This window comes from Phocoena phocoena, chromosome 4 (assembly GCF_963924675.1).
Source record: "Phocoena phocoena chromosome 4, mPhoPho1.1, whole genome shotgun sequence".
NCBI lineage: Eukaryota > Metazoa > Chordata > Mammalia > Artiodactyla > Phocoenidae > Phocoena > Phocoena phocoena.
Window position 1 is genome coordinate 123609051 of NC_089222.1, and position 26279 is coordinate 123635329.

Sequence of the window (26279 nt, forward strand, 5' to 3'; positions counted from 1 at the left end):
AGCTCCAGAGATCTTCAGCACTCTCCCCAAGAGTCTTTAGCTGAGTATTGATAAGTGTATGTGTGTGTGAGGAAACTATGCAAGGCCACAGAAAGAACCACTGGAATACTGAAGTATGTTGCTTCAGTAGTGTGGTCGAATTAGTCCTAAACTAAAGATTGCTCCCAGCTCGCCTAACAAGGTTTAAAAGCCTCAAAAGAATAAAACTGTTTTCATGTAACTCAAAGTATATAATTCACAATGTTTGGCATCCAATAATTATGAGGTATACAAGGTACATGAAAATATAACCCATAATAGGGAAAAAACCAAATCAATCAATAGAAACAGATCCATTGACACAAATAACAGTAGATAGGAACGTCTTTTTTTTTTTTTTTTTATATATACTGCATATGTACTACAAGGTAAAAGGAAAGCATGAACATAATACAGAGAAACATGACACAGTAAAAGACTAAATCAAAATTCTAGAGATCAAAAAAATGTCAAGTAAAAAAGACATTGGATTGGATTAACAGAAGATTAGACACTGCAGAAGAAAACTCTAGTAAAATGAAAGACAGAAAAATACAATTTATCCAAATGAAACATAGACAGGAAGAAAACATACATATACTTAGAGCAGTCCTGTGTCTTTTTCATGCTTTGAGTGAGTGTTGGCCAAAGAAGGCTCAGAACAGGGCCCTTATTTGTCTCACTAGATAGAGCAAAGAAAGAATGTTCCCACAATATTTTGTATTTCTTCACACTGTAGTTTTTCCCTTACAGAACATGTTGTAGGAATTTATATAAAGATATACTATAGGAAAAGGATAATAACTATTGTTAACATTGAATATATACTATGTGTCAGGCATTTTTTAAACATTTCATTTAACATTATTGTACTAATTGCTGTTGCATATTGTGCTTTTTGCTTTGCAAAAATCTTTCATTTGTCTCTAATTTGGACACGATTGCCATACCGCTGAGACACTTGTTACCAACTACATCACTGATTATAATAACATTTATCATGTATCTAGCACTGAGGCTACACAAACTTAAGTAATTCTAACCAGACCTAGGGAAAAGCAACAAAAGTTATGTACTGTGTATTAGGCAACTTGCACTGTGATAACTCTGCAAAATAATGACAGCAAAACCTCAGGGCTTTCAATACAAAAATCTATGGGTTTGTAAGTAGGCTGTAGCAGCATGCTCTAGACTTTAATTTGGGTTCTGCTCTGCTCTGTATGTTCTAACAATTGAGAAAATCGGATGAAGGAACACATCCCATCTTGGTTATGCTGCTTAAAAATTCCCATGATAAAATGTGTGCTGTATATTTAAAACAAAGACTGGAGAATTGTATAATGAAACCCCATGTTCTATCACAGCCTCAGTCATTATCAATGCTATGCCATTCCAATTCTAATATTTTTAGTATTGCACTTCATCTGTTTTCCAATTGGTTATGATTTTTATAAAGAAAAACATTTTAAAATCTGAATTATAAAAACATTAAACAAAACCTATGGCTTCTTCAAAGCTTTGAAACAATGGAATCTATATTTTAGTCATTATGTTACTTCCAGAGCAGTATGGTGTAATAATGTGATATCAATATTCACAAGGTAAGTTCAATTATGTGCATAAATCACCACAATACACCTGACCATCTTATAATAAATGTTGAATAGCAAGAATTTCAGTGTATAATGTGCCTCATTCTTTCAGACTTCCTTTCTATCTTCTCATTTTTGTGTGCCATGAAACTAAATTTTAACTCAAGATAGGAGGTAACTTTTAGATTTAAGTTTCTTCTTGGCTTCTTTATCCCTTATTGATTTTTTAATAAGGAGCTTTCTTTCTTTGCTTATTTTCCATTATGAAGGATATACAGAAAAATTGGAAATTCAGAAACAATAGTGATCAACCTCTTTTTCATGGTTTCTTAACCTTGGGGGAAGCAATGACATTTTAAATGGATTGAAAGCCTACTGGCTTTCTACACTAGCCCCATACTTATGGCTTGAATTCCTATGTCCTGAGTTTTCTGAACAACACTGATATCAAATATTTTGTTCTATTATCTTCATATTTGATTAAAATTGCACATACACTCAAGAAACAACAAAAAAATAAGTATCTTGTCATTCAGAGTCAACAACGGTGTTGCCAAAATTAAAATGATCAGCCATACTACAAGCACATTCCTCTCCTAATTTATTTGCTTAGAACTCCAATCACAATGAATGACCATAAGTAATAGTGATATAGACATGGGGTCAGGATACTTAATACAGCTTTAACTAATATATACATTTTGGAAATGATACATAGTCATTAGAATCCACAAATTTAAAACTATTGAATAGTGACACAGAGCCTATGTCTGTATAAAGCCTACAAGACAAGGCTTTTGACACCAAAGTCATTTGGGAAGCAGGGAGGTACTTCTGATGAAGGGCAGGGTCAAGGATACAGTCAAACCATCCATAAATATAGTGGCAATTACAGATAAATTCAATATCTAGGGATTTGTTATTAGTATTATGGATGAAATAAAATATAAATCTCATTATTTGGCAATTTAATCATTTATATGTGAAATGTTTTATCATTTATTTAGTAATTTTGCTGTCCTATAGTAGTTTTTATCCTGATTTTAATTTTGTTTTTTTACTATCTTACATATTTTCATTGATAAAATATTATAAATATTTTATAATATTATAAATAAATAACTGGCATGTGGTTCAAGGAATCATGAGAAAAGTCTAGCAACACTAATGCACTGTTAAGTAAGAAGATAGGAGAGGTGTCATTTCCCTTTGAGACAGATTGCCTTTGGACCTCACAATGAAATGGATATTGTGTAAACTCACATATTTATCTTTTAGGTCTGGATATCAGATGTTTTGTGCCAATTTATTTGCCAGGTGCTGAGCTCTTTTCAAATATTAAAATCATTAATCTCCCTCATAATACTATAAAGGCTGTATTTTTAAACCCATTATACAGAGAGAGAAACTGAGGTACAGTTAAATTAAGTAGTTGACTCCAAGTTACAAAGCTTATAGATGGCGCAAACAGGATGTAAAGTTTCCCATTTGGTTCTGTAATCTCTGGTCTTACCTACTGTTAAGGTAAATAAGGCAGCACGCACAGGCACCAATACAAAATATTCAGGTCATATTCTGAAAACCAGCATTTTGACAATTATCAGTTGGAATTCACCTTTTCTAATTTTTTTGAGTTAAAATATCTGAAAAGTTTATTCTGCTTTTGGCCTGATTATCATAGCATTTCAATTTCAAATAGTAAAGTACTGGGTATATAATATGGAATATAATGTATGCTGGTTATTAAAATATGATTTGTTATGGTCAAATGTGAATATATGCATATATATGTATAATTTTATATACCTACAGCAATCTACTAATAAAAAATCAGATTTCCCATCCAGGGATCTGTGACAGAAACTTGAAAATATCCTTTGCCTCCTTTCTTTCATCACCAGTTCCCATCTAAACATTCACTGAATGCTGTGGATTCTTCCTCAGTATGTTTCTAGAATGCACTCACTTCTCTCCATCTAATCTACCTCTACCTTTTCCCAGAACACTATCATTGCAGTATGTTTCTTGGTGTTTTCTCTTCCCCCTTTCAAAGTTATTCTCTACCCTGAGGCATGAATGATGCTCTCAAATAACAAATGCATTCTCCCTACTCCTTTGCCCGAAAACTTGCCTATCCTTTCCAGTTCTTTACAGAACACTCATTCTTTCTTTTGGCTTTATTTTTTAATATTTTCTAACATATAATTCACATAGCATGCAATTTACCCATCAAAGGGTAAAATTAAATAAATTGCCTTTTAGTATATTCACAGAGTTGTGCAATCATCAACGCAATAAATTTGGGGACATTTTCATCACCTCAAAAAACAAGTCCCTCTCCACGTGACTGTCACTCCCCTGTCACCTTACCACCACCTGCCAGCCCTAGGCAATCACTTTTGTATCTATAGATTTGTCTGTTCTGGAAATTCTGTATAAATGGAAGCATTCAAAATGTGGAATTCATTACTAACTTCTATTCACTTAGCATAGTGATTGCAAGGTTCATCTATGTTGTGGCTTGTGTAAGTACCTCATATTTTTTATTGACAAATAATATTTCATTATATAAAAATAGTACATTTTATTTATCCATGCATTAGTAGATGGATATTTTTGTTGCTTTCACTTTTTGGATTTATTAATAATGCTCTTATGGACATTTATATAGTACATGTTTTTGTGTGGACATAGATCTTTAATTCTCTTGGGAGTGTAATGGCTGAATCATACGGTAACTCTGTGTTTAACATTTTGAGTACCTGTCAGACATTTTATCAAAAGCACCTGCACCGTTCTACATTCCTATCACATGTGCACTAAAGTTCCATTTTCTCCAGATCCTATCCAATGCTTGTTGTTACCTGTCTTTTTGTTTATAGCCATCCCTGAGGGCATGAAGTAGTATGGAGTTTTGGTATGCATTTTCATGATGACTAAGGATGTCGAGCATCGTTTCATGTTTTTGTCAATGTTCCTTTGACTTTTGAGGCTCTTTTGGGCATTCTTGTCTGTCTCTCCAGCCACTTCACATCTTACCTCTCTCCACCTTATATTGGATATGCCAGCTCTAGGGAGTTTCTTTCAACTCTTTGAACATGTCATTTTCCCCTCTAGTCCAGGCCTATGTAGTTCCCATTTCCTTCCTAACTTTCCTCCTATTTGCTTGGCCAGGGCTGACTTCATGGATATGTGACATGTACAGTTGCACAGAGCCCAACACTCAGTAGGGCCCTGCATTGGGTTTAAAGTGCTGCTGTGGTTGTCTTAAAATTCATAGTAACTTTTGAACAAAAGACCTCACATTTCAGTTTTCAGTGGGCCCTGCAAATTACACAGCCAATCTGCTGCCTTATTTATCCTTCAGGACCCTGTTCAGGCAGAAATATCTGCAAGTAATTGTTCCTCACCTCTGTAGACTGTACTAGGTGTTCTTCCTTAATTTCATCTATGTCAGATGAAATTTATGATTTTCCTCTAAGCCTTTTAACCTTTGAGACTAAAGGCTTTGCCTTTCTTATCCATCTTTCTGTCCTCAGAACCCAGCATAGTGCTGGTCACATAGCTATGGTACAGTATGTAACTCAGCCACATAGTTATGGCCCAGGTAGTGAGCCATATGGCAAAAGTAATTCAGAATATGAACTCCAGGGCCAGACAGCCTGGGCATCCCACTGTTATCACTTATAAGCTGTGTGGGACCTGGGCAAGTTATCTAATGTTTCTGTGCCTCATTTTGCTCATCTTTAAAATGGGGATGATATTAGTCCCAATCTCATAGCACTATTAAAAGGATCATAGCAGTATTATGAACTAATAAATGTAAAATATTTAGTATGTATCTAACTATCACCTATTGTATGTGTTAGCAGTTATTCATTCCTATATTCAATTCCTATTTGTTGAATAAATTACTGACTGTATGTGCAAAGAGAAGAAAAGGGCCCTAGAGTCAGTGAAGAAACTACAAAAGTTAAGAAATTTTATTGGACATATTACTCTTTGTTTCATCAATTTACATTGCTAGGAGGAATGGTAATTGTACAAAAGTTTATTTCATGACATCAAAATAGGAGTACACTTAGGAAGGTGGGATCAAGCCCAGAGGAAAAAGACATTAAAACTAAGAGTAAATATAGAAATCTTATAAGAGCAAGACAATCTTTCTGCTTAAATTTCTTTGCAGAAATCAGTGAATGTAATGAAACTTTATCATGATTTTGAGAAGTCAGTTTGGGTAAATTAATGCCAATAATGTTTGGAAAGAGTCTGTTTTCTTTTTTTATACATTTAGCAGTTATGCCTTGCTGCTACCTCTATGTATTTGAAGCTGTTTAATTTGCATTCAATAGAGATTTAATGCCATTGAAAATAATTCAAACATAATATATAATAAAAAGAATCGCTCCCCCAAAACTGCATATCATACAATGAGAAAAAAATAACATTTAGTCAAAGGGTAAAATTTGTTGTGTGTCTGCATGTGTCTTGGGTCCTGCATGTGTTCTCTATCAGCCTGCCCAATGTCAGGAGAGCCCACGTTCTCACAGTCTCTTCTCTGCACATACTGGGTTCTCTCAGTTCTCTCATAAGCCTTCTGGTGGCATATGCCCAGAATTCTCTCTACAACACTGCCCCTCTTTCACCATTTCCAGATCCCAATCCACGCGTCAGTTTAACAAGGAACATACTTCTGACTCTAACCCACCCCTCCATTAACACCCCCAAAATGAAACTGTGGTGTTCCTACATTGTATTTTTTTTTAACATTTTTATTGGGGTATAATTGCTTTACAGTGGTGCGTTAGTTTCTGCTTTACAACAAAGTGAATCAGTTATACATATACATATGTTACCAAATCTCTTCCCTCTTGCATCTCCCTCCCTCCCACCCTCCCTATCCCACCCCTCCAAGCCATCACAAAGCACCCAGCTGATATCCCTATGCCATGCGGCTGCTTCCCACTAGCTATCTACCTTACGTTTGTTAGTGTATATATGTCCATGACTCTCTCTTGCCCTGTCACAGCTCCCCCTCCCCCCTCCCCATATCCTCAAGTCCGTTCTCCAGTAGGTCTGTGTCTTTACTCCTGTCTTACCCCCAGGTTCTTCATGACATTTTTTTTTCTTAAATTCCATATATATGTGTTAGCATATGGTATTTGTCTTTCTTTCTGACTTATTTCACTCTGTATGACAGACTCTAGGTCTATCCACCTCATTACAAATAGCTCAATTCCATTTCTTTTTATGGCTGAGTAATATTCCATTGTATACATGTGCCACATCTTCTTTATCCATTCATCTGATGATGGGCACTTAGGTTGTTTCCATCTCCGGGCTATTGTAAATAGAGCTGCAATGAACATTTTGGTACATGGCTCTTTTTGAATTATGGTTTTCTCAGGGTATATGCCCAGTAGTGGGATTGCTGGGTCATATGTAGGTCTATTTGTAGTTTTTTAAGGAACCTCCATACTGTTCTCCATAGTGGCTGAACCAATTCACATTCCCACCAGCAGTGCAAGAGTGTTTCCCTTTCTCCACACCCTCTCCAGCATTTATTGTTTCTAGATTTTTTGATGATGGCCATTCTGACTGGTGTGAGATGATATCTCATTGTGGTTTTGATTTGCATTTCTCTAATGATTAATGATGTTGAGCATTCTTTCATGTGTTTGTTGGCATTCTGTATATCTTCTTTGGAGAAATGTCTATTTAGGTCTTCTGCCCATTTTTGGATGGGGTTGTTTGTTTTTTTGTTATTGAGCTGCATGAGCTGCTTGTAAATTTTGGAGATTAATCCTTTGTCAGTTGCTTCATTTGCAAATATTTTCTCCCATTCTGAGGGTTGTCTTTTGGTCTTGTTTATGGTTTCCTTTGCTGTGCAAAAGCTTTGACGTTTCATTAGGTCCCATTTGTTTATTTTTGTTTTTATTTCCATTTCTCTAGGAGGTGGGTCAGAAAGGATCTTGCTGTGATTTATGTCATAGAGTGTTCTGCCTATGTTTTCCTCTAAGAGTTTGATAGTTTCTGGCCTTACATTTAGGTCTTTAATCCATTTTGAGCTTATTTTTGTGTATGGTGTTAGGGAGTGATCTAATCTCATACTTTTACGTGTATCTGTCCAGTTTTCCCAGCACCACTTATTGAAGAGGCTGTCCTTTCTCCACTGTACATTCCTGCCACCTTTATCAAAGATAAGGTGTCCATATGTGCGTGGGTTTATCTCTGGGCTTTCCATCCTGTTCCATCCTACATTGTATTTTTGAGTTTATTTGTATTATATCTTAGAAGTAATATCTGTCTTCTCGGTTAAACTTAAATTCCATGAAGAGCGGAAATTATTGTATTTTGCTCAGCTTATATCCCCAGTGCCTGGATGCTTATTGTGAAACAATTGCACATATACAGAAAAAATGTTGAGTAACTAAGTGACATGATCCACAATTTTCTCAAAAGGCTAAAGGGTCAATGACTGTAAAAAGGTTCAAAGACAAGAGTGTGAGGAAGAAGAAAGAAAGGATACTGTCCAACTCAGATGTGTTGTGCACTACAATTGAATCCCAAATTTGACAGTAAATGTCTAGTCAGGTAAAGCCACAAAAATAAACAGGACACATTATATAAATTCAAATGCCCAACAGTTAAAATTTACAACAAAATATTTATGTTTGAACTAAACTGAAGATGGTAGTTATCACATAGATATTTGATTAAGGGATTATTGAAAGGACAATAAACTCTATAAATAATTATTTTATCAAAATATTGAAATACTATTCAAGCAGTTCTTAAGCTGACCTTCCAGAAAGGCAAAAGATATAATATCAAGTTAAATTTCAGAGAGTCCTTCTGTAAAGGACTGGAATAATAATGTACAGTCAGACACTTTCTAATCATGTTAATGCAGTGATAGAAACTGAAAATACTAGATGGAGAACTAATATGCCCATTAACCTGTCTCAATCAAATATCAGATGTCTTAAGTGAATCTTCAGTAGGTAGTGAATCAAAGCCAAGATATAATGAATTTTCTTTCAGGTATGTGTAATGCCTTTTTGTAGCACAAAGAGAAAGATGTCCTTTGGAATGTCAGAAATGAGGAGAAATGACTTTGGTTTTCTAGTCAATGCATATTGTGCATTATTACAAAGCCAATGCCAACTCTGAAAATGACTTACAATTTCTCAGTGAATCACACACATTCCAGAAAGAATTCTATTCTTCCGGAATTTCTATTAATTTTAGATACATTATTAAAAACTTTTAAATAAAACCATTTTTACTAATAGCATGCTAACTTTACACACATGGATAGTTTTCCACAAGTCGAAAACCGTATCATAATAACAAAAGTACCTGTTGATTTTTAAGGTGGGTAAATTTACTTTTTAATGTGCGAAAGAACAATATTTTCTCTAATGAAAGAAGGAACAATTTGCTTCGCATCATTATTAATGTATCTTGCCACATTCTAATTAAGGTATTAAATGTCACGTTTTTAATCCATAGTAAAGTATAGCTGAAGGATTACATTTTCTTTATTCAATTATATGTACATTTCACTATATCTTAATTTGCTTTATAAAAATTTTAGAATGTAATGATTCTGTCCTAAGTACTAGTCCAGGTGACTTTCACACAAAGTACCATAAAAATATTCTCGCATTTGTACAACTATAATATCAAACTGCAGGATAAAATCTGAAGTTCCAGTAAGACTAGAAAAAGCAATGTGTCCCAAGAAAAGCACAGGGACATTATATCTGTATGTATAGTAGTCAACCAGAGATTATTTTGAGTATGAATTGATATCTGGCCAAGAAATTGAAAGAATGATGGTAGAATACTGCCACGTAAATATGGAAGAGATAAAGGGGGGAAGATTTGAGAAAGATGTGTGAAGCCTGCTTAGAAAGCACAGGACATTCATGACAATACAAATAATTCACATTAAATGGAATCCAAATTAACAGTATCCAAATTGTAAACTGTGCTTAACCAGAAAGGTAATACCATATGGAAGTCCGTAAACATCAGGCTAATGGATTGGGGTTTTACTTGGGAGGCAATACAATGTTATTTGTAATTATAGAGTAAGAGGTCCAGGGATGTGAATCCTTCATAAAGTTGTTATGAAGTTTTTAAAGTTTGCTTTAAAAAAAAAAGAGTTATTCTTAGTTACACAAGAAATAATTTCTGCAGCTGGAATGATTTTTTGCTAAGAGAAACATAGGAAATAACATAATGTTGAAGGCTTTTGCAGAGTCAGGGAGTCTTTTTTGGTCACATTCAGCCTGAATGTGATTGTTCTCTCTGAAATCCAGAGACGCCTGTCAATATCCTTCCAACTTAGCAGCACAACTAAAACTGTAAATGGAGAGGCAGAGAGCAGATACGTCTATGGAAACACAGTTGCTGAAAATTGGAAATCATAATGTTGAGCAAGATGATAAACTGAGATTTATCATTATTCAGAATATAAATAGATGAATAAATGTTCAGCAACTGATCCAAGACTAAGGACATGGTATAGCATGGGGCATGGGAAAGAATTAGTATCATTCATAGAAAGACAACTGGGAGAGGGCAGGTGATGCTGGGTAAGGCGTGATGTATTCATCTGCACATGCTAGTTTGAGATATACATCAAATGGACTTGCCCTGCATATGATATATCTAGTTATGTAGCTCCAGGGAAAGAAGATCCTGGGTGGAGAAAGAGTGACTAGAGATCATCAGTGTAGATATGGGCAGGGATAAGAGTGCCTAAGTGGATTGTATTGACTGAAAAGACACTGGAGTCCAGGACAGAATACAGAGGCCCCGAGGAAGAAAGGAGGCTGTAACCAAAACCAAACCCAAGGAAACTACAACCAAAACTGGGAGAAAAATCAGGATCATGTGAGTGTCTTGAAAGCCAAGGGAAGTCAGCACACAAGAAAAGAAGGACATAGTTCAATAGGATTTAATGATGAACAGAGTTGCAGTGAGATAAGGACCAAAGAATACCTATTTAGTTATGGAACAGCAGTTAGTTACCTTGTAGAACAATTGTCCATTTTGCTTTTGGGTTTATTCATTCTGATTTTTAACTTCTGTGGATTCTTACATTTTGCTTTCTTTCAATTAAGTAAATGGGTTTGGCAACTGAACATCTTAAAAATTGGCAGAAGAGAATGACCTTCTGCTTGAAAACTTCACCTTACTATTTCTTTAGCAATACTTGGGAGGTGAGGAACATATTTTTGACATAGAAATCTTGATCTAAGTTGCATAATACATCCCAAATATGCTTTTGTTTATTTCTTTGTTTTTGAAGACCATTTTCCAGATAGTGAATTATGAGTGAGTGATAGGATTGTATAATGATTGCATTCCTATATAAAATTAAAAAGCAAAAAAAAGTAACCATATTTTGCCCCAATCAACATGTTTGAAAAAGAGCTTTAAGATAGTCTTTTAATATTAATAAAGGAAAATAGTTAAACATCAGTTTAATAATGCAAAGTACACACATGTATTGAAATTTGTTCAAATCTGTCATATAGAAAATTAAACAACCATTATACTGTTTATAATAACATACATATTTCAATTGAATGTATGATATACAATATTTTGTTGAACACTAAAACCTCAAATATTAAAAAGAATCAATTCAATAATGGTAGAGCAGATGTTTCCAATGAGTTATAAAGTGCTAAAAGGTCACTATATTTCTTGATAGTACAGAGTAAAATTCAATGAATAAACTATTCTTGTTTTAAATATGTGTGCTATAAAGTTATTTGATTTAAGAAAATTCTATAATTATGTTGCACACAATAATTCTTATTTGAAATATAATCTATATGTTATTGGATTATAAGCAATTCCTTGATTTGAGTCATATTTGTGAAGTTAAGTGATTAATAATTTCCATATTGTTTCCAATGACTTCCTAAGAATGCTGTGTTTTAATAGTGTATCTATGATGCATATAATACCAATTATGCTTATGAGCAATGCTGTTTCATTCATTTAAAAATGAAAACTATAAATTCCTCTTAAAATCTTTAATTGTCATACATCTTGATACATTCTCCTTATTTAGTGAAATAGAAAACTAAAATACAGCAGGAATATCATTTTCACTGGTAGGTTTTAGCCAGAATTGAATAGGCATTATTGTCATTTTGCTATGTTTGTAAAGAACACAATTGAAAGACAACAAAATCCTTCCGAGAAGAACATACTAGCTTTATAAAAAGCAAAAAGCATAATAAATAAAAGAGGTTGATAAAACTTATGTTTAAGTTTTTACTACTTATAAGTCAGTGTCCCTGTAAGCAAGTGGGCTGGTAAAATGGATTAGCTAAAAATAGTAAAGTATAAATAAACACTGCTTTTTTGAAATAAAAAATGAATACAGGTAAGAGTTTATTTTCATTTATTGTGTCTATGATAAATGCAATATGTTTCATCATCATTTTACACAAAATACGCATAAAATCTTTATTTTTCCTGAATCAATGTAAACAGAGCCCAGATGGACGTATCGAAGTCAGAGGGCAGCACAGAAGCTCATCACTGCATATTAAAGATGTGAAGTTGTCAGATTCAGGGAGATATGACTGTGAAGCTGCAAGTAGAATCGGAGGGCACCAGAAAAGCATGTACCTTGATATTGAATGTAAGTTATTTTCATTTTGTATATTTATTAAAACAACTTTTCTGCTTTGAAAAACATGTATTTTCGTGGGAAAATCAAAATACAGTAGTTCATTTTGTAGTATGTAATGCATAACTTTAGAAGGAATGCAGCCAAAGTCAGTTATTAGAGACATCTAGTGGTGGTTATGGGAGATTTCACAGTGCTATATGTTTAATGGTCTTAATGTTGCTTATCCTGAAAATTGTGACCTTTTATTACACAGCGTTTAACCCAAAACACAATATAAACTGAATTATATTAGTTATAAGTAATTGATCAACATCACCTTAGATTTTTATCTGTTTATTCCTAATATTAGTGGTCCTGTGTTTCACATATGTAGTGAGAATTTCATTTCTCATTTCAAGTTGTTTTGTTGAATTATTTTACATCCTCATAAATTATTGTATAATGTTTAAAATACAGTACTTAGGATACTCTATTTTTCAAGGGCTGATTGCTAACAAACTATAAGTTGTTTTTTGATCACAGATGCACTCCTCCTTTGCTGTTAAAGTCTTGCATATTGGTTTATTCAGCTTTTTCTGGAATTTCTCTCTAAGTAGCATTTTAACTGCATGCCACAAATAGTGATATGTTGTCTTTCTCTTGGCTTTCAGTTGAAAATATTTTCTACATTTCTTTGTGATTTCATCACTGGTCAATAGTTATTTATGAAGATATGTTTAGCTTCCAGATATTTATTGTTTTCATAGATATTTTGCTGTTACTTACTTCTAATTTAATACAGTTGTGCTTAGAAAATACACTCTATATGATTTTGATGTTTTCATATTTATTGAGGTTTATTTTATGTCCCAGCATATGATCTACCTAGTGAATACATAATGTGTACTTGAAAAACATATATATTCTGCAGATATTGTGCTCTATAAATATACATTAGATCAAGGTGGGTGTTAGTGTTCTTTAATCTTCTGTGTCTTTACTGAATTTGTTTTGTTCTATTAGAATGATGGTTGTTAAAATCCTCCACCATGATTGTGAACTTTTTTCTCTCTCTGTAATCCTGTTGATTTTTGCATCATATATTTTGAGGCTAAGTGACACAGTACACATTTATAGCTATCTTCTCTTAGTTTCCTATTGTCGCTATAACTAATGACCAAGAATTTTATTGCTGTAAACAACACAATATATTATTTTAAGCTCTTGAGGTCAGAGGTTGGAAATGATTCTCACTGGGATAAAATCAAGTGTCCGTAGGGTTGTGTTTCTTTATGGAAGCCCTACAGGAGATTCCCTTTTCTTGTCTTTTCCATTTCTAGAATCTGCCCACCTTCTTTGGCTTGCAGTCTCCTTCCAACTTCAAAGCCAGCTTTGGCAGATTGAGTCTTTCTCGCATCGTATCACTTTGACTCTGCTTCCTTCCTCACATCTTCTCTATATTTGACTTCCCTGCAATTACATTGGACCCACATTGGGTAATCCAGGATAATTCTCTCAACTCAACATCCTTTACATCACAGTTGCAAAGTTCTTTTTTCCCATGTGAAGTAACATGCTCAAAAGGTCTGGAGATTATGATATGAATATCACTGGGGGATCATTATTCTCTCTCCCATTCTCTCTCTCCATATGTCTTCCTCATGAATTATTCATTTTCTGCACTAATCTCTGACTCGATGTACTTTAACGTTCAATAGCTGTTCATGTTCTCTCAGAGTTAATTATCTGACACTTTACATTAAATGTAGAAACCTGACAACCATATAGGTGCCTTTACAAGTGCTCCACACTGATCTTTTTTTTATTATTAATATCATATGTATTATATCTGCATTCATATTAATTGAGAATCTCACCAGAAATTATGATGATTTTTATTTTAAGAGTTATAGATATATTAAGGAACTGAAGAGGAAAAAAATGTTATTTACTCATCTCTTTACCATTTCCTTTTACTCTTCCTCCATCCTTAAAGATTCAGATTTTCCTCTGATATTATTGTCCTCCAGTCTGAAGAAATTTCTTCCCCATTTATTGTAGGTCATATTTGTTAGGGATAGAGTCTATTATTTTTTTTTTTTAATTTTCATCTGAAAATGGCCTCTCTGTTATTCCTGATGAATTTTTTTTTTTCCCCTGGGAAGAATTCTGGGTTGTCATTTCTTTAAAGATATGGCTCCACTGTCTTCTAGCCCCCTTGGATTCTGATGATAAATCCGTGGTAATTTGAATTGTTTATCCCTTGTATGCCATGTGTCTGTTTTTTTTAATTTTTCTTTTTAAATTTATTTATTTTTGGCTGTGTTGGGTTTTCGTTGCTGCGTGCGGGCTTTCTCTAGCTGCGGCGAGCAGGGACCACTCTTCGTTGCGGTGCGTGGGCTTCTCGTTGTGGCTTCTCTTGTTGCGGAGCGTGGGCTCTAGGCACACGGGCTTCAGTAGTTGTGGCCCGCGGGCTCAGTAGTTGTGGCTCTCAGGCTCTAGAGCACAGGCTCAGCAGTTGTGGTGCATGGGCTTAGCTGCTCCGTGGCATGTGGGATCTTCCAGGACCAGGGTTCGAACCCATGTCCCCTGCACTGGCAGGTGGATTCCTAACCACTGCGCTTCCAGGGAAGCCCATGTGTCATTTTTCTAAAGCTGCTTTCAAGTTATTTTATTCATCTTTGTTATTCATAGCTTTGACTAGGATATGCCCAGGTATGGTTTTCTTTGGGTTTATCCTGTTTGAGGTATACTGAAGTTCTTGAATCTGTAAATTTATATTTGTCAGTATATTTGGCAGTTTTTTATCATATGTCTTCAAACATCTGTCCTGTCCTAATCTCTTTTTCATCTCTAGGACTTTACTTACACACATTAGATGTTTTGGCTCAAAGATCTCTGAGACACTGTTCAGTTTTATATATCTTATTTCTCATTGTTCTTCAGATTAGATGATTTCTGTTGTTTTCTTTTCAAGTTGATGGATTCTTTATTGCATCATCTCTTTTCTGCTACTGAGTCCATCCAGTGAGGTTTCTGTTTATTTAAGATATTATTTTTTTAGCTCTAAATTTCTAATTTTGTTCTGTTTTATATTTTTTGTTTCTGTGCTGAGATTTCTTATATATTCATTAATTCTATATGTGTTTTTTCTTTACCTCATGTAACAAAGTTAAATTAGCTGCTCTAAAATCTCTATCTGGTAGATTCAACATCTGAATCATCTTGGGATGTGCATATGTTAATTGTCTTTTCCCTTTAGAATTGGTCATATTCGCCTGGTTTGTTGAATGTTGAGAAATATTGCGTCGTGTCCTGGACACTGTAAACATTATGTTGTGCAGACTCTGGGTCTTGACAACCATATGGGGAAAATGTATTTTTAAGTAGATAATCACCTCTAAGTTCTGTGTTGCCTCCTGTAATCAGGGATTCACATCTCACAGTTGATTTCTTAATGCCTTTGCTATACAGTTTTGTATCTGCTCTATGAATGCCAAGCTCAGACTTTAGGCTGAGATTTCTGTGGTTTTATTTACAGAATTATGGCGTCTCCTTCTCTGACTCCTGTCTGGGATTACCCCCACAGTATTCAACCTGTATTGGCTTCTTTCCAGCATACCCTCTATATTTCTGGATGTGTTTTAGGTCCAGAATCACTTCGACGCTCCTTGTCTAGTACCTGCCCTCTAGACAAAGCAATGAGGGTGAAAAAAAAAAAAAGAAACTAGTTTTCATTCCCCTCCACAATCCCTGATTTTGTTTACTTTCCAGAAGCCTTAGGGGAGTGTTGTTGTTGTTGTTGTTGTTTTGCTTGATTTGTGCTATTTCTAGTCCTTTTAATTATTACCAGTAGGGGACTTGGGCTATCACAGGCTTGTCCTGCCATTATGGAAACAGAAAGGTATATATATTCTGCTTTTAAGAAAACTTTGTCAGAAGAATTTTTGGTTTCCCTAGTTCCTGGAAACAAGAGTATGAGTGTCTTAGTTTCAGTTTTCAGCAATTTTTAATTTATTTACTCCCTTCATTTTCTTTTCAAATTTTATATTTATTTATAAAATTTGTAATATGTAATTTTATATCCTTAATATGTAATCATACATTCTTAAAGAAACCATTACCCTGATCAAAAGATTGTTCAATTGCAAAGTCCTGAAAAGTTAGAAGTTGAGCTTCTTTTTTCTCCTGCTGTATATAAATCTTCTGTGTAGTCAATTTTATTTAATTTGACATTTTTATCTATACCCACACTTAATCTACCTAGAAAGTACAGTAAGTTCTACATATGTGAATCATTTCAAATTTTAAATTGAGAGATAGGGGATTTCCCTAGAGGTCTAGTGGTTAGGATTCCCCGTGGCCTGGGTTCAGTCCTGGTCAGGGAACTGAGATCCTGCAAGCCCTGCAACGTGGCAAAAAAAAATTAATAATATTAAATTAAAAATAAATAAATAGAGAGATAGGATGGCTTTAGCTGAGTTTTAGAGTTTAGAGGCTCAGAATTTTAATAGTATCCTTTACCTATAAAGGGAATAATTCTCCTGATATAGGCTGAATTTCATGTGAAGCAAAGGAAAATGTTTTATATTTTAAGATTAATAAACACACTATCAAACTTTATTCATGCATTCTATTGACATGTTTCCTTTTTTGTTTTTTCAATCTTTAAATGAAAGGAGTTTCTCTTGTGGATTTAACCTATACATGAATCCTGTATTTAAGCTATGGCCTCTTGTTTTCTCCCCATGATGAATCTCTTTTAAATATCTGTTACAAATTACTTGAAAATCTCTGAGAGTCTAGCTTCCTCTTTGATTAACCCAGACTCTTACAGTATTGCTTCATATGCCTTACTCAAGATGCTCCATTTTTCACAATCAAATTTACTGATGAATTCCAGAACGCTGGGAGCCCAGCTCACTTTTCAAACTTTATGCTACATTTAGCAAGATACAAGTTTGCCCATACATGTGCCCAACCTCTACTCTATTGTAGGTAATGAGATTATTACCTTCTAGGTACTTAACGATAATTTATTAAAACTGAATCATGTAAAAAATGTTTAAAGTGGATGAATATTATGATGAAAATGTATTTATGTTATATAAATATTCTAGTAAAAGATAAATTTATACTTAAGTAGAAAATAAAATACTTATTCATCTTAATATCATTAATAGCTAAGATTCAGATTTTATTCATGTGGTAGGAGCAGAGTAAATGCCATTATGTTATCTTTTGTCTATAGTTATTATTATTTTTGAGTATGGAATTAAATAATCGTTTGGAACATGTGACCATGGTTGTAATTTAAAATTTAGCCTGTTCTTCTCTTTCACTTGCAAGTAACTTCCTTGTTAGTGTCATTGTATTATGAAGGTTGGAACACTTTTTTATGCCTGCAGTGCTACTATTTGTAAAATATTTTATTATCTTCTCATATGAAGACTAGTAGAAATTTTGGTTGGATAGGGCAGCATAACAACCATGATAAATACTTAGCTTATCAAATCAGCTTATTTCTTGATAATTAAAGCCTGTGTTGTTATAAAATAGGATATTTTATTTAGTGACAAATTTATAGTAGTAATAATTTAATGCAATGGCATGTAATACCTTGAAAAGTTATTGATGTAAATAAATATTTGTATGTTAGAAATAGGAAGAATGTTTTTATTTTCCATCTTTGATTCAAAACAGTACAGAAATTATGAGCATTACAAAGAAATTATACAGTGTCACAACACATTTACCATTCTTTACTATGTGATTCAAGAAACTACAGTGTAATATTGTTAAGAATGAGTGGAAAAGAACTGAGCCATTTATAATTTGATACCAACCACATTTATTATAGTACCACTAAACTTAAGGTGCTTAGGAGATTATCTCTTTTTTTTTGTTCAAAACCTCTTTATTATTTCAGTTTAAGCAGACTCCTTGGCATCCTGCCAGTTCATTTTCAGCATTCCAAAGGCATTACCCTTTCTAAGAAGCATGAGTTGAACTAAAGTTCCAATTTATAAAACAAAGGAGATAACAAGCATGATATGTAGTTGAATGCAATAAGCACCGATTACATAGTACATTTGATGGCAATTAGAATCAAATTTTGTGAGTAGGTACTCATTACTTATTACCTATTAATTAGACTTAATTATTTTATGTGACTAGTTTAAGAGTTACATGGTAAAAATGCCTGCTAAGAAATATTGAATTTTTCATTTGCATTTTTTTCTCATTGAGCTCTCTGCACCTGCTTTTATTTCTTGTTAGAGATAATAGCAATATTCAAATGAACTTTCTCCCGTTTAAAAGTTGTTAGCAATATCAGAAACCTCTTAAGGATATAGAGATATTAATTAACCTTATAACACATATTCATGTTACTTCTAGACTTAACATGTATTCCATATAATTAATAAAACTTTGTTTTATTGCACAATTATTTCCTCAAGTTTTGCAGTCTTTCAAAATAACTAATTCCAGTAACATGCTCTGCTACATGTACAGGATGAGGTACGTAAGATGTGACCATAGTTTTAACATTTAAAGAGAGTATCTCAATAACACTTAGGAAAACTCCTTGTTCATAGCAGACAAACATTTTATATCTGTGATTAAAATCTTGTCTTATGAACATACCCTATACACTCACCATAATACATTTAAATTGTTCAGACTTTAAAGAAGATGGCTTATTTGCAGAAGTAAATTGGTTCTAATGTCAGCAATTATTTAGATTTTATACCCTTCATGATAATTTCAAGAAACATCTGAAAGAAATATAAAGTCTATGTCTACATCCAGAAGATAAGAATAGATCATTAAAAGAGAAAGGTGAAAAAATCTTTTACCACTCACCTGTATTATTTTAACCCAGACTTTACATGGACCTCCTGGGGAAATTTGAAATATCACATTCTTCATGTGTACAGATACTATAACTTACTCTAGTTTTTTTTTTTTTTTTTTTTTTTTTTTTTTATTACACGGGCCTCTCACTGCTGTGGCCTTTCCCATTGCAGAGCACAGGCTCCAGACGCGCAGGCTCAGCAGCCATGGCTCACAGGCCCAGCCGCTCTGCGGCATGTGGGGTCTTCCTGGACCGGGTCAGGAACCCGTGTCCCCTGCATCAGCAGGCAGACTCTCAACCACTGCGCCACCAGGGAAGCCCAACTTACTCTAGTTTTATCACATTTTGTCTGTCTCTGACAGATATAATCTGATTCAGATTAAATTTTGTGAAAATGTACTTCAGAGATTATGATGATGAAAAGTTGTTAAGGAATTTTAGGAAATATCTAACCCTTAAGAGGATAAATCTTAGAAATGAACCAATATCAGACAAACAAATGAAATAGTCATTGTGTTTAACTACTGGATTTATCACTATCTCTTGGCACCTGCTTAACCTAATTGTCCAGAAATATCAGTCTCTACATCCAATTTGCCACAGCTTTCTGCCCTTCCTCTGGAATGAAGACCTTTCGCAGTGATCTCAGTTCCCACTAGTACAGTGAATGTCCTAGCTTGGGCAGCTGTAACTAAATATCTTAGACTGGGAGGCTTTCACAGAACCATTTATTTCTCATGGTTCTGGAGGCTGGAAGGCCGAGATCAGGATGCCAGAATTGTCAGGTCCCTGGTGAGCGCTCTTTTGCTGGTATGTCTTCACATGGGCTTTTTTTGGTGCATGCTTGCAGGAGATACACCTCCTCTCTCTTCGTCTTTCACTAAGGACATTAATCCCATGATGGGGATTTTACTCTCACGACTTCATCTAAAATTAATTACTTCCAAAGGCCCCACCTCCACATACCATCACATTGAGAATTAGGGATCAACATATCAATTTGGAGGAGATAAAAAAGTTCATTCATAGGAACGAGCTTTCTGTATTGGACGGAGAAGACCACCTCACAGATGGAACTAATGCAGAACTTCACAGGGTGAGGCTGCACATTGCGATCACATCATATCAAGCCTTTACTGACATCACTGAGTTGTGTTTTTTTTTTTTTTTTTTTTTTTTCTGTGGTACGCGGGCCTCTCATTGTTGTGGCCTCTCCCATTGCGGAGCACAGGCTCCGGATGCGCAGGCTCAGCGGCCATGGCTCACGGGCCTAGTCGCTCCGCGACATGTGGGATCTTCCCGGACTGGGGCACGAACCCATGTCCCCTGCATTGGCAGGCGGACTCTTAACCAAGGCACCACCAGGGAAGCCCAGTTGTGTCTTCTTGAAGATCCTGAAAACTGTGCTAAGACCTTGTGACAGACTGCTTGCAGTCTGTCTTAGTCTGCTTGGGCTGCTATAATAAAATACCATAGACTGGTGACTTATAAAAAAATAGAAATTAATTTCTCACAGTTCTGGAGACTGGAAGTCTAAGATCAGCGAACCAGCATGTTTGGGTTCTGGTGAGGACCTTTTCCAGTTATAGACTGCTGTCTTCTACTTCTATTCTCATATGATGGAGAGTAGAGCAGAGGAAAAAGCTCTCTCCTGAGTCCTAAGGGCACTGATCTCATTCATGGTAGCTCCTCCCTATGACCTCATCTAATCCTGATCCCCTCTCCAAAGCCACAACTCCTAGTACCATCACACTGCAACATATGAATTTTGTGGAGGCACAAACATTCAGTCCATAACAGGGCTCTCCCACCTTCCTCCCCCTCCTTAGGATGTGGTGCCAGTAGGTTTACCTTGCTGGACTTATTACCTGACACCATAGTCCAGAATAGCATGACCATCCAAAGTTAAGGTACTTAATTCTTGAAAAAGACCAGTCCAACAATTTGAATCCAATCAGCCAGAGCTCTGTGGCCATAAATCCTTAAATTCTCTAAATTTCATTATCTAACTTCAGTGGAGCAAAGGCAAGGACAGCTTTTCTTCATACTGTCCATGGATTGTTGATACCTATCCATGGACTTAAGCCAGCTCACAGTTTGTGATGATGTAAACTAGTTTTTTATATATTGGGCTTTACTAAAATAATGTTTAAATGTCATAGTATTACGAGCTATTCTTAGATTTTAATGAATCTGCTGGGTCTAATCCTAGGACATTGGTCAACTCATTTAAATTACCCAAGCTTTAGTGTCCTGATGTGTAAAGATGAAAAGATGGATCTAAACTTATTATTTTATGAATTTAAGCATACTAAAGTTAGGATCTTAATTATATTTTTTTCATTCAACAGTATTTATCAGGAATGTATTACACACCAAGCACTTTTTCAGGTGTTGAGCATGTAAGATTATAATAAAGCAAACAAAAACACTTGACTTTATGAACCTTACATTCTAGCAAGGAAAATCAATGATAAAAAAGACAAAATAGGGACTTCCCTGGTGGTGCAATGGTTAAGAATCCACCTGCTAATGCAGGCGACACGGGTTTGAGCCCTGGTCCAGGAAGATCCCACATGCCGCGGAGCAACTAAGCCTGTGTGCCACAGCTACTGAGCCTGCACTCTAGAGCCCACGAGCCACAAGTACTGAGGCCCGGGCGCCACAACTACTGAAGCCCACGTGCCTACAGCCCGTGCTCCGCAACAAGAGAAGCCACTGCAATGAGAAGCACGGGCACCGTAACGAAGAGTCTGCAATTAGAAAAAGCCCGCATGCATCAACAAAGACCCAACGCAGCCAAAAATAAATAAAATAAATAAATTTATATTAAGAAAAACAGACAAAATAGCAACATATATAAGAATCAGTGAAAATGGCTAAGGAGAAAAAAATAAAGCAGTGCAGTGAGGTATATCATTAGCTAATGTCACAATAAATATACATAATAAACATTCCTAAACTCAGTGACATACAGTAGTAATCTCATACTCAACTGGAACTGGCTGACCCAGGTGGTCCTTGAATAGGGAGCTCTGCTTCAAGCAGCAGTGCTTAACTCCATGTTATGGGTCCAGTAACACTTGAAACCAGACCGAAGAGGCAGCAATTGTATGGAAGAAGCTACACCATGGTGATGGCAGAAGCACAAGAGGACAACTGAATAATGAAAGGAAATTTCAAGCGTTTGCTCATGTCACATTCAAAAAGTTGCATGGTTAAGCCTAACATCAATCCAGCAGGGAAATGCACTCCTGTTCTACTAGGAGGGCTTTTGGAGAGAATATTCACTGAATAAAATAAGCCATATCTGAAGTTAATGCCTATGAGTGAAATTTCAGATAGTTAATTTTAAAATAATATTTTGGTTGTAAAAATGGATATATTTACACATTTCTCTAAATTGCTTTAGACTTGCTTGTACATTTACACATTTCTCTAAATTGCTTTAGACTTGCTTGTATAGTCATCACATATGGAATAAGAAAAACCAACATACTTTTCAAGAAGTTGTTTTAAAGACATTAAAGATGTAAATGACACTTTTGTATCTCCATTTAAGAAGCTTCATAATAATTACTTGATTTCATAATATTTATTGTATAACACTAGAAATAGTGTATTAATAGTGCTTTTCAAAGATTCAAAATATTTGAAAGATATAAAATATTGCAATATATCTAGGAAGCTGGAATCTACTTATATGGAACAGCTTGGAAAGTATAGGACAACATATAATTTAATGCACCTATAATTAAATATGTGTCATAGAGATTATACAACTGAGCAGTTGTATAAAAGCAGTTCTTTTATACAATAAAGAAAAAAAATCCTCTTAGAAATGTAAAATTTTCCACAGTATCTTAAAGAAGTGGAACCTGAAAATCACATAATATTGATTCAGTATCTATGCAATTTTAAAACCTATATGGCTCATTTGACTTACTCTGTTTATTCAGATATATCACTTTATTTCATATTTATATGGTCATCTGGAGTAAAATGTCCTCTCTCCTTCAGTATTGATGACAAGATAAACTGTTTCTGTCCCGTTGATGAAGATGAAGTCTTGATAAGAACAATTAACCTCTTTAAACAATTATTTTTATCACTATTAGTATCTCATAATGCTTCATAAGCAGTAGAATTTCAAATAGTTCTTGTTAGATACAAATAATTCCATGACAATCCTGTTTGTTTAGGAAATTTTGATTTTCCTTGGACCTCCTTAAAAAGTCTTTTAAGGTAATAAGAGCAATTACCAATGCAGTCAGTTCAATACCATAAAAGGTAGCCTATTTTTGATACTTTTATATTTTTCTGTGATTTTCTCAGACCTCATAATATGACTAATTTTTGTTTCCAGTACTCTTGAATCATCAGTGCTAAAACAATTGATTTAAACATTTTTCTTGCCCTGAGCAATATTCCTCAATATGATAGCTTATTTTATTCATTTAAAAAAGATCTTTATATTAGGTCTTTACTCAAAAATAAGAATTAGATGTGTAAAAATTCCAGCTCATATCCTAATAAACCAAGATAAAAATTTCATTTGAATACATGCACATTTATTTTGAAATTTTATTTAAAATGTTTTGATTTCACACAACTACATGTTCTTTCCCAGAACGAGTAAAAACTTTTCCACTATAATGTAATGTCCACAGAGACAAACCTAATTTTTTCTAACATCTCTCTTTATTCTGAAGAAAAAAGAAACACATATTTGTGATTTTTCGGAAGCTCTTGGGGAAATCCCAAAGATGTTTTTGCATGTAATAGACATTCTAAAATGTGTACTTTGTTTTTTTTCTACATTTAGAGTTCTACTTTGGGAAAGCAAAATCAAAGTCACTTTCACAGATTTGTTCACTTGGTGAATTAAAATTGTAGGTGACTGAGAGACTATGTGGTTACCTATTTAATTAAACTGTCAATAAACTTTTTAAAATAAACATAAAAGGTTAAGAAAATGCTTCCTTGATTAATTTTTGTTATCTATGGTGTTTTTCATTCACAGTATGGTTTACAATGGGTTCTTGCTTCTATATACTTTTAATTTAATTTAACTGACTTCTAAATCTAATTTAATTTAACTGATTTTTAAAACTATCAATTATTTGTAATATAAATGTCGTACATAATAGTATAGGACCAGCTGCTTTATATTTATTGGCAGTATATTCATCGTAGGGAAACCAAAAAAAAAGAAGAGTACACATTTTTTAGCTCAAAAAAAAATGCTGTTAAAAGGAGGAACTCATATCAATAAACTTCTATTTTAGGAGAGGCTGTACATTTTTTGGTTTTATTTACTATGATTCAATGCTCTGAAAAGGTATCACGTATGATTCATTTCTAATCATAACTTGAATTGCTTTATTTATTCCATCTGGCACAAATTATTTTGCTCGATTATGTAAAAAAATTAAATTTTGATGATAGTTTATCACCCCTTTAAGTAAAATAGTGTTCTAATTAAGTATGCATTAAAGATATAAAATATTTGTCAACATAAACAATAGTTAAGCAGAAAGAAGTTGTGATCTAAGTCCTATTAAATAATACTGTGGTTGTTTGAAAGTTAAAAATATGTGCCAATTTGTTACCAATTTTCAATTAAGAGACTTAAAGGGATGTAGAAAAGGTTTATATAATTCCTTACTTTTCAGTCTTTCAGTTAAAAGGGGATAAATTTAAAGGTTAAATGGTGATAATAATAATAATAATGTGATCTCATTGTGATTAAATTTGCTAATTATATAACATGCTTAAAATAATAACTAAGTCATAAGCACCATGTTAGCTATTATCATCATCATTATTTCCAGTCTTGTTTTTATTAGGATGATGATGATGATGATGTTGATGATGTGATGATGATGATGTTGATGATGTGATGATGATGAAGACAATAATACTGAGTTTTTCTTGCTTGTTTTCTATTGTTGTGACCTAGTCATTCCATTATGCATAAAATAAGCAACATTCTAGAATGCACAATCAAGGACTTTAAGATACAATAGTGGAAGTGTTTTTATTTGCTTTTGATTTTGTTTTTAAGTCATCAGGGTTTGATAGACTTGGGGAGTTTAAGAAATGAATTAAATTTGTGGAACTATTTTTTTTTTTTTTTTTGCGGTACATGAGCCTCTCACTGTTGTGGCCTCTCCCGTTGCGGAGCACAGGCTCCGGACGCGCAGGCTCAGCGGTCATGGCTCACGGGCCCAGCCGCTCTGCGGCAAGTGAGATCCTCCCGGACCAGGGCACGAACCCATGTCCCCTGCATCGGCAGTCGGACTCTCAACCACTGCGCCACCAGGGAAGCCCTGTGGAACTCTTTTTACCTCATATAAAATTAACAACCTAGACATGAAATTAAATCACTAGATAAACAATTTACATTTTACTTGATAGTTTTCTTTTCAATTTTAATGATAGTGACCAACTTTAAATTTGTTTGACATTAATAAGCACAAATTACATGTGCTACTGCTAAATCAGATTCTGAAGAAACTAATATTATTGTTATTTGTAAAATGACTTTAACACTGTATATCTGTATGACCAATCATCCTTCTTTTGATAATTCAGAATTTTTATGAAAGAGATTCACTTAAGCTTTGTATCCTAAATTTACACATGAAATTGTGCATAATAATAATATAATCTTTAAAATACTGTAGCCTTTTCTGGAGATTTCAATTATATAAAGCAACAATAGGGAACAGAATAGCCATAAGTAGTACAATACTTTTATTAGTATTTGTATGTATGCTTTATGGAGGAAAGAGATTAGGACAAGAGAAAAGAACAGTATTAGTAGAAGGAGGAATAATTCACTTTACTTATGATCAAACTTTTCTTATGATCAGTAGAAAAGTTAAACAGTGATTTAATACTTAAATCACTAACAGCAAATTAAAGAGAAACCCAGCATATGCTAAGAAGTCACATATAGGTATATCAATATAAATGACACTTATGACTCCAGAGTTATAAAATATGCTGAGATTTATGCATAACTTGGCTGTTCAAATTTAGTACAGAAAATGCACACCCAGTGCTATGGTTAGTTGGCAGTAAGCACACATCTAATTTAGTATTCCGTGTAACCATTAGAATTCTCATGACACATGGACTGAACCCAGTTAATTGC

General features: G+C 34.2%; 1 protein-coding gene across 1 annotated transcript in view; it reads left to right on the forward strand.

The window, feature by feature from the left end:
- NCAM2 (neural cell adhesion molecule 2) overlaps positions 1-26279 on the forward strand; it is a 211530-nt gene that overhangs the window by 68256 nt on the left and 116995 nt on the right. Inside the window, exon 9 of the mRNA XM_065875896.1 lies at positions 12138-12288. Coding sequence (XP_065731968.1) covers positions 12138-12288 — 151 coding nt within the window. The remainder of the gene's footprint in view (positions 1-12137; positions 12289-26279) is intronic.